Genomic DNA, 10614 nt, shown 5'->3' with positions numbered 1-10614 from the left:
TACAGTATATATTGCATATATTTAAGAAACATGCTAAGTGCACTGCAAAAAATGCTTTTTTTAGCATGTTTTCTTTTTTTGTAGTTTCTAGTCCAAATATCTAAAAATCCTTAAATTAAGAAGCATTTTCTAGACAAGTAGCTCCCAAAATTGGGGGTCGGGACACCTTGGGACACAATAAGTGGGGTCACTTGGTGATTTCTAAAAATATCATATATATATATATATATATATATATATATATATATATATATATATATATATATATATATATATATATATATATATATTTTTTTTTTTTTTTTTTTTTTTTTTTTTTTTTTACTATTGGAATTACCATATTTTATCCATAACCTGAAGAAGATAAAACTATTATTCAATAATTACATAAAAAAAAACATGCAAATAAAAAGTCATTAGCCTTTCAATTATTTTTTGCATTGGATTGTGACCCTTAGGGTTATTATGCTAGATTTATGACAGCAATAGTGTTAGTTGCAGCAGATTGACACCTTTACACATGTACATTAAAAATAAAGACCACGACTGAACATAGAGACTCCAAGTGCGACCTCCAAAATTAAACCAAGAATAGTCTTGTGCTGTAAACATCGTGCCTACCATTCTCATTAAATGAGGTTAATATTAAATAAAACAAAGAATAATTTCTTCTTTCTTTTCAGCTTAGTACCTTTTATTAATCAGGGGTCCCCACAGCAGAATGAACCGCCATCTTATCCAATATATTATTTTTATATGTTTTTTAAAATATATTTTTCATAACATATTATTTATATTTTACGCAGCGGATGCCCTTCCGGCGCCAACTCATCACTGGGAAACATCCACACACACTCATTCACTACGGACAATATAGTCTACTCAATTCCCCTATAGCGCATGTGTTTGGACTGTGAGGAAACCAGAGTACCCAGAGGAAACCCACGCCAACACAGGGAGAACATGCAAACTCCACGCAGAAACGCCAACTGACCCAGCCGAGGCTTGAACCAGCAACCTTCTTGCTGCGAAACGAATGTGCTACTGACTGTGCCACCGTGCATCCAGAGGAATAAGCTCAATAAGCTCGTTTATACAGTTCCTACTAGTGGGCAAAACGAAGAACAACATTGTTTTGCTTACCCCATTGTCAGATTATTTTGCCTATTTTAAGGAAAAACTTAATACGAGAGTTTTTTTGCTTCTTGATTTAGGAATTTTTAGATATTTAGACTAAAAATAAGACAAAAAAAAAAAGAAAAGCATTTATTTTGCAGTGTGAACAGACTTGTTTATCTGAAAAAACAATGTTAAAGTCAGTTATTATACTTTGGAAATGTGAGTTCCATGTTGAAATATATGTCTTGGTCTCTTTAACCAGCCCACTACCAGTTTACCCAACTATATTTCAGCACAATAAAAGGGCCAGGTGAAAAAAAAAACTTTCCTATATTTTGAATTTGGACTGCAATACCTAATTAACCGCTAGATGTCAGTCCTACAAACTGCACTTTTAATGTTCTACTGACGAAAAGAAGTCATCTTCAATAGCCTGGAATGTGAGTAAATTAGCTGTAAATGTTAATTTCATGCGTGAACTATCCCTTTAACCTGTATGTGTAGATTTAAAAGCCCTCATCTGTGTCTCCGTTCTGCTGGAAGGTAGAGTCGTTCTCCAGTTCTGGTGAATCAGTGAGTGCGTGGTCCTCAGATTCTCCATGTTTGGTTCTGATTGGGACTGGAAGTTGTTCAGAATGGAGCAGCTCCTCTGGGTCGAGCTTTCCTTCCGAGTTCACTGGGGCAGAGCTACGAGGACGGGCTGATTTAATCCGCAGCCTGCGCTTCAGGTCCTCCTCTCTCTCCTGAAAACAGAAGATTATGCTACGAATGAGTGCAACAAAAGTAAAAACGAATTATCTGATTCCTAATTTGTAATTTATAGTAAATACCAGTGTTTTTGAACAATAATATAGCAACTAAAGGGTGTTATCCTGTATAAATTGTAGTATGAAGCCTAACACTGTATATTTACAGTGTTATTATTCTCGGCCAGACCTTAAATCAACCTAATAAAGCAAATAAATAGATAGGTATGACTGGTGATTGCTGGTGTTTGTGCTTCACCTTTCTCCTCTCCTCCACTAGTCTCATCTTCATCTCGATGTCCTCTTTTTTGGTGATCTCTTGTTCTTTGCGTGTTTTCAGAGACTCCAGCCGAGCGGGTGGTCTGCTTCTGGCTTTCCCAGTGTCATCCATCTAACACACACACACATTATTCATATTTGTCGCAGTGTAACAAAAACAATTGTGCAAACACACACACTACATGAACGCTCTAATAAAAGCAGGATATTTGTACAAAGCACTGACACATTCATTTTCCAGTGGATTAATCAACTATAGATCATTACTAATCTAAATAAACAGGACATTGACACAGTCATGAGAGTTATTTTGGAATAATGATTGGCTAAAGATACGATCACATGTATCAGACTGTAATTTGACTGTAAAAGCTTGAGAATGCTAAAAAAGATATGAAGAAACCCCCATAGCAAAATTTATCTGGCCCAGATCTGGCCCACACCATCAGCATTTGCTTGGCCCACATGCCGCAGTGAATTACGGTACATGACTGGACCAAGTCTGGCTTCAATACAAGAGGCAAGTGTAATGGAGGCAAGCTAGTGAGTGCTGTACAGGTAAACCTCACTCCTCTGACGTCTAAAGGTGCTCTAGCGACAGACACTAGAGGCCATGGTCTTTAGCTGCCTTGGTAGAGCAACCGACTTCCATGCGGCAGGTTGCTGGTTCAATACCAGCTCGGATCGGGTTGGGTGGAGTGAAACCGGTGGCATTACATTGGTGCCGTGACCCTGATGGGAGTGAGGTTTAGGGAGGTGAGTGTAGCGGAGGCCAGCTAGTGAGTGCTGTGAAGTTAAACCTCACTCCTCTGACCTTTAAAGGTGCTCTAGCGACAGATGCTAAAGGCCATAGTCTTTAGCCTCCTTGTTAAAGCAACCAACTCCCATGCGGAAGGTCGCCGGATCGATGCCAGCTCGAAGCGGGTTGGGTGGTGTAGGACCGACGGTGTTTCACAAACATAGACTATATCTGGGCCAAGTCTCAGCCAAGTTAATAACCCATAACTGGGCCTGAACTGGGCCAGATATATAGATGTGTCACTGCAATGTTTTTTTATAAACCCATGAAGATTTCGCTTTATGGCTGTGCTTTTTCATGAAACGACCTGATTGGAAGAACTTTTTCTTTACTCAAAAATAATTTAAATGCATTTTAAAAGTGGGTCAAACTTACGTGGCCCACATATACATTTTGTACATCTGGGCCAAATACTACATTATATCTGGCCCAAGTCTTGAGTGCCGGCCTGTATGACGATGCCACCTCAGCCAAACCTGCCGAATGCCAGTGCCGGACGAATGCCTGCTGTGCCAGCTTTATGCCAAATCTGGGCAAGAATTCTCTGCTACCTGGGCCACCTTCCAGCTGTAACCCAGAACTGGGAGACCCCCATAAACATTCATTTTGCACTCATACACTATGACCAATTTAGTTTATTCAATTCCCCTATAGCAATGGTTCTCAAAGTGGGGGTCGGGACCCCCCGAGGGGTCGCGGGACAATGAAGGGGGGTCGCCTGGTGGTTTCCAAAAATCTATTTATTTTTATTAAACCATAAGAATTACCATATTTATCCATAACCTTCTGAAGAGAAAAAAATAGTCGTTTATACCATATATAGTTACTATAGTAGCTTATAGTTACTACTTCTATTGGATTGCAACCCCTGGGGTAATTGCATTGTATTAAAGACACAGCAATAGTGCAGATGCAGCAGATTTCATAACACCTGGTTAAACTTTGTGGCCCATTTACAACTCTCATACATAAAATAAAAATTAAAAGAAGAATAGACTTGGGTCCATTGGTGTGTGTGTGCCATTGCATGCAAGGTATCTGTATTTATAACCACCTCAGAGAATATTGGGGGTCACGAGTCACTGGCATTGTCATTTTGGGGGTCGCGGCCTGAAAAGTTTGGGAACCCCTGCCCTATAGCACATGTGTTTGGACTGTGCGGGAAACCGGAGCACCCAGAGGAAGCCCACGCCAACACGGGGAGAACATGCAAACTCAACACAGAAATGCCGACGGACCCAGCCGGGACCAGCGACGTTCCTGCTGTCAGGTGACAATGCTAACCACTGAGCCACCGTGTCCCCATTATATACATTTTATTAAACCATAATACACAACAAATGTGATGTATAAATCAAACAAGTTAAATATAAATAAATAAATAAAATAAAAAAATAAATGTAAAAATTTAAATGGAAAGAATAATTAAATTAAATTAAATTAAATTAAATTAAATTAAATTAAATTAAATTAAATTAAATTAAAATAAAATTAAATTAAATAAAAAAAATAAATAAAATAAAATAAATTAAAATTATTTTTTTACAGTCTTGCCTTAAAGGGTTGATTTCAGATGGTAAAAAGTTAATAATTAATAAATCAAAGCAGCAATATGTAAATCTTGCATATTTAAAGAGTGAAACATGCCAGCGCTCACCATGATGTTGTAGGATTGTCCACTTTCTCCGTGTTTGGGTTGAGCTGGAATGATTCCCTGAGCCAGAAGCTGTTCCAGGATCTCACTGGACTCAGGTCTCTCCTCGCTGTGTCCTGGGGTCTGGGCTGCATTTCACACAACATTCCAGACGAAAATGAATATTAGAGTTATTTTTATTTACTATATCCTACTTTTATACGATTTAACTTCCTCCATATTTTTAATTCTTGATCAATCGTGTGTGTAATGAGTTACTAAGTATCAACTAGTTACAGTAATTAAATGTCATAAGCACTGGAAGAGTAATTTAAGGGATTACCTTTGCCTTTTAGGCAATTTAAATAAGTAAACAAGCTTTAATTAGCAAACAAGCTTTAATGAGCAAACTTTAAACTGTAATAAATACTTTAGTTTTTTACTATAGTACACCCTTTATTGTACTACAGAAACAGCTTATCCTGTTAACCTTGCAGTTGTGGTAGTAGTCTAGGTACAGTTCCAGGTAGACCTGCCGCCTCTGCCGCATCCAGACTGACTCCACTGTCTATGGTCATTTTGGAGATGGCGGAGTCACCACGCGATCCTCCCTGAGCCACATCAAACTGTAGAGTGTCCGTCTACAAAACAACACACACATATCAGTGTGCATATTGTAAAACATTGACAGCCTAAGTGGTTTACTAGGTGTGTTCTTGTGATGCAGTGAGGCTGGTTGGAGAAAGATTTTGGATAAGTAAACCAGGTTTAAATTAGCAAACTGGTTTTAAATTAGAAAACTAGCTTTTATTAACAAACATGCTTTAATTTAGCAAACAGGCTTTGATCACACTGTCTTTAAATGAGCAAACTAGCTTTAAATTAGCAAACAAGCTTTAAATGAGTGAACTGGCTTTAAATTAGCAAACAAGCTTTAAATAAGCAAACTAGATTTAGAGATTTAAGATTAATAAATGTCTTTAAATTAACAAGCAAGCTTTTAATAAACAAACTGGCTTTAAATTAACAGAGAATCATTTAAGCGAGCAAACTAGCTTTAAATTAGCAAACTGGCTTTAAATTTAAAAACTGGCTTTAAATTAGCAAACTGGCTTTAAATAAAAAACTAGCTTTAAATTAGCAAACTAGCTTTAAATTAAGAAACTGGCTTTAAATTAAAAAACTGGCTTTAAATTTAAAAACTGGCTTTAAATTAGCAAACTGGCTTTAAATTAAAAAACTTGCTTTAAATTAGCAAACTGGCTTTAAATTAGCAAACTGGCTTTAAATTAGCAAACTGGCTTTAAATCAAAAAACTAGCTTTAAATTAGCAAACTGGCTTTAAATTAGCAAACTGGCTTTAAATTAAAAAAACTGGCTTTAAATTTAAAAACTAGCTTTAAATTAGCAAACTGGCTTTAAATTAAGAAACTGGGTTTAAATTAGCAAACTGGCTTTAAATTAGCAAACTACCTTTAAATTGGCAAACTGGCTTTAAATTAAGAAACTGGATTTAAATTAAGAAACTGGCTTTAAATTAAGAAACTAGCTTTTAATTAGCAAACTGGCTTTAAATTGAGAAACTGGCTTTAAATTAAGAAACTGGCTTTAAATGAGCAAACTAGCTTTAAATTAGCAAACTGGCTTTAAATTAAGAAACTGGCTTTAAATTAGCAAACTAAAATGAGCAAACTAGCTTTAAATAAGCAAACAAGGTTTAAATTAGCAAACAGGTTTTTAAATTAGCAAACTAGCATTAGAGATTTAAAATTAATAAATGGCTTTAAATGAGCAAACTATAATTAGTAAACTAGCTTTAAATGATCAATCAAGCTTTAAAACAGCAAACTGGCTTGAAATTAGCAAACTAGCTTTAACTGAAAAAATTAGCTTTAAATTAGAAAACTGCGTATACTACAGTGTACTATGAAGTGTATAAATATATTACAGTATTTGTAAATGAATGTTTCAGTATACTGTACTACTATAGTCTGGTTTAAAAACACTGCAGAATGTACTATCTTAAAGTTTTTGCATCTCTTGTGCTAACGTTAAAGTATAGTGTAGTATTAACTAAAAGGTGTACTTAAGTTTTACTACAGTAAACTGTGGCGTATTTTAGTACCTATAGTATAAAAATACTATAGCATAACTGTGGTGTATTGCAGTATTGAATTACCAAAGCAGATTAATTCAACCATCACTTGACTATAAGTTAGATTGGGTCAAAAGCACGACAGTATTTACTTTACATGACTAGTATATTTTAATGAGGATGATCATCAGAGTGTTTAATATTGGACTTATTTGAAATCGGAACACTAAAGGAATTCAGCCCACCTCATTTCCGTTCAGATTGCTCGTTTTCACCGGCTCGACCACCGTGATTCTGGAGCTCCCGCATCCCATGTTCGTCTCTCGCTGGTTGTGAGGCTCTTCTGAAGTTCTCGGGTCCGGATAAACTTCTTCAATCATTCGCATTCCAGCACATGATCAGAATCCTGCGGCTCGTCGTCAAGGACTCTCTGTGTTGCTATGATTCGTTGCTACAATAAATCTGACCCCGTTCCAGAGGTCACGTCACCTGCGCTGTTGCCAAGACTCAAAATAAAACACGGCTTACCTCCATTTTAATTGATGGTCCTTGATTTTATATTAAATAGAAGCAACAGATTTAGATTTTTTATTGTTATTATTTTTTTATTTTATTTTTTAGATTTGAAAGAAACAAACAAAAAAGATTTTTATTTATGTAATTATTTATTTATTTGTATTTTATTTTTGTTATCTTTATTTATTTATTTATTTTTATTTTTTATTTTAGTAATACTACCATTATTTTTTGTTGTATTTACTGCATTTATTATGTTTTTTCAGTATATCTGTATGGTCTTTTTTTTAATGTAAACTTTATAAATGCTTTGCCAATACATTTGTCATGCCAATAAAGCAATTATTAAATTGAATTAAATTGAAGGAAAGAAAAAGAGAAAACGATTTTTATTAATATTATTTTATTTATTTTTTAAATTATTATATTTATTTAATTATTTATTTATGTATTTTATATATATTTTTTTTGTATTTTATTTATATTTTTGAAAAAAAATATTTTAATTTTGTTTTATTTTATTTTATTTTATTATTTTCTGATTTAATTTTTTATTTAATTTTATTTATTCATTTATTTATTTATTTTAGTAATAGTAATATTTACTGTCTATTTTAACGTATATATTAATATATGTATGTTTTTTTTTAATGTAAACGTTATAAATGTGATGCAGTTTGTCATGCCAATAGAGCAATTACGGAATTGAATTGAATTAAATTGAATTAAAAAAAAGAAAGAAAGAAAGCAAGAAAGAAAAAAAGTAAAAAGTTTCTTCAGTCTTAATCTACATCAGATGAATGTATATTTATTAAAATGCATGTGTGTGTGTGGTTGTGAGAATAATCCACTATTCAGGCCTGTAATTGTGCTTCATAGCGTGTCAAAGGAAATTATCTCAGTGTTTGGTGTTGAAGAAACATGGAGATATAATGTGTTATAATGATGTCAAAGCATTGTTTTTTGACAGGTGCTTCATTAACATGGTGACACGGTGTCTCAGTGGTTAGCACTGTGGCCTCACAGCAAGAAGGTCGCTGGTTTAAGTTCCGGCTGTGTGGAGTTTGCATGCTCTCCCCGTGTTGGCGTGGTTCCGGGTGTTCCAGTTTCCCCCACAGTCCAAACACATGCCCTATAGGGGAATTAATGAAGTAACTTGGCCATAGTGTGTGAATGTGAGTGTGTATGGGTGCTTCCCAGTCCTGGGTTGTGGCTGGAAGGGCATCCGCTGCTTAAAACATCTTTAGCCTCTTTGGTAGAGCAACTGACCCCCATGCGGAAGGTTGCTGCTACAGTCCCAGCTCGGAGCAGGTTGGGTGCAGTGGGACTGGCAGGGTTACACTGAAATAGTTGGCAATTCATTCCACTGTGTAAAAGAGACCAAAGCTTAAGGAAAATGAATGAAAGAACAGATACATTTAATTTAATCATACTTAAACTAAATCTGATTTATTTTATAGCCAGTTTACTGATTTAGACCAAAGTCCTTTTTGTTTTCTATATTCTTGGATTGGACTAAAAAACAAACAAACAGAGGATATCATTGACAGTGAGTGAACATCTGAAATCAGATCTCTCTCCAAATGTCCAGTTTCCTCGTGTGATATCCGCCAGCAGATGGAGGTGTTGCTTCTCTCAGTTTTTTCTTCAAGGTTTAGTTTCTCTCTGCCCTCCAGTGAACATCCTGAATCTGAGCCCTGTGAATGGGAGAAACTCATACAGCGTCACGCCTTCATCAGCCAATCAGGAGCACTGAAGCAGGGCGTTGAGCTGTGTTGCCAAATCCGCATATTTACACCACAATGGGGAAAATAAAAACTTAATATTATTAATAAAATATATTGCTCAAAATAAAATTTTTTGGTAGATTAATTGCAATTAGTCACATGTAAATATGAGTTTGTTTTGACATAAGATGCGTGCGTATTATACTATACAGCTATACAAAATTTTTGCCATTGATATTAAAATTTATATATACTTTATATCATATACAATTTTTATATTTAAATATAAATAATTTCTCAAGGATATGGTGGATAGAGATATGAAGCAAATATAGGATTAAAGAAGTGATGTTAGTGAGGCCAGCAGGAGGCGCTCAACCTGCGGTCTGTGTGGGTCCTCATGCCCCAGTATAGTGAAGGAGACTCTATACTGCTCAGTGAGCGCCGTCTTTCGGACGAGACGTTAAACTGAGGTCCTGACTCTCTGTGGTTGTTAATAATTCCAGGATGTAGGGGTTTAACCCTGACATCCTGGCCAAATTTGCCCACTGGCCTCTGTCCATCATGGCCTCCTAACCCTCCCCATATCATAATTGGCTTCATCACTGTCTCCTCTCCACCAATCAGTTGGTGGGTGGTGTGCGGTTTAGCGCAATATGGTTGCCGTTGCGTCATCCAGGTGGATGCTGCACACTGATGGTGGATGAGCAAATACCCCCCCCCCCCCCCCCAATGTGTAAAGCACTTTGAGTGTCCAGAAAAGAGCTATATAAATGTAAGGAATTATTATTATTATTATTATTATTATTATTATTACATGCATGCATGTGTAGCTTTATATATACATATAAACAGTACAAACAAACAGTATGTCAAAACAAACCTTCATTTAGGTCATGATTAATCGTGATTCATCTTTGCCCAGTTTTTAGCAATGCATATCACTAATAAAAAATTACATTTTGAGGAAATTAACAAATTGCCTTCTTTGAACATGATTCTAGGGATTTTTGTAGTCTAGAAAAGATGATTTCTTTAATTAATAAGGAATATTTATAATAATTACTAATATACAGTAACTTTTCATACAAATAATGAGTTTATAGGTTTTCTTTTCTATAACTAAAAAATTCAGAAATACTATTTACAAATATAATTACTATATTTTCCCCCAATTTCTAACACATCTTAGATGATTAACTCTATATACAAAATTATTAGCCCTCCTGAAATATTAGTCCCCCTGTATAAATATTTTTTGTTTAACGGAGAGAAGATTGTTTCCAACACATTTTTAACCATAATATTTTTAATAATTATTTCTAATAACTGAATTATTTAATCTTTGCCATGATGACAGCAGATAGTATTTGACTAGATATTCTTCAGGATACTAGTATTCAGCTTTAAGTGACATTTAAAGGCTTAACTAGGTTAATTTGGCAGGTTAGGGTAATTAGACAAGTCATTGTATAACAGTGGTTTGTTCTGTAGACTATCCAAAGCAAATATTCCTTAAGGGGGCTAATAATATTGACCTTAAAATAGTTTTAAAAATGAAAACTGCTTTAATTCTAGCCAAAACAAAACAAATAAGACTTTCTCCAGAAGAAAAAATATTATAGGAAATATTATGAAAAATTCCTTGCTCTGTTAAACATCATTTGGGGAATATTTTTCAAAGAAAAAAAAAATCATAG

The 10614-nt window shown here is 35.0% G+C and overlaps 1 protein-coding gene across 1 annotated transcript; it reads right to left on the bottom strand.

Annotated features, from left to right (window-relative positions):
* Positions 1–322: 322 nt before the first annotated feature.
* stmnd1 (stathmin domain containing 1) lies at positions 323–7111 on the bottom strand. Its single transcript, XM_002665594.7, has 5 exons — positions 6917–7111; positions 5067–5217; positions 4601–4725; positions 2125–2256; positions 323–1862 (listed from the first exon to the last, which is right to left on the bottom strand). The coding sequence occupies exons 1-5, from the start codon at positions 7055–7057 to the stop codon at positions 1626–1628; spliced, it is 786 nt and encodes a 261-aa protein (XP_002665640.3). The 5' UTR covers positions 7058–7111; the 3' UTR covers positions 323–1625.
* Positions 7112–10614: the final 3503 nt, after the last annotated feature.

The sequence above is a fragment of the Danio rerio genome, chromosome 19 (assembly GCF_049306965.1).
Source record: "Danio rerio strain Tuebingen ecotype United States chromosome 19, GRCz12tu, whole genome shotgun sequence".
NCBI classification, from domain to species: domain Eukaryota; kingdom Metazoa; phylum Chordata; class Actinopteri; order Cypriniformes; family Danionidae; genus Danio; species Danio rerio.
The sequence above is the reverse complement of the archived record's forward strand: the minus strand, read 5'-3'. Positions and strand labels throughout refer to the sequence as shown.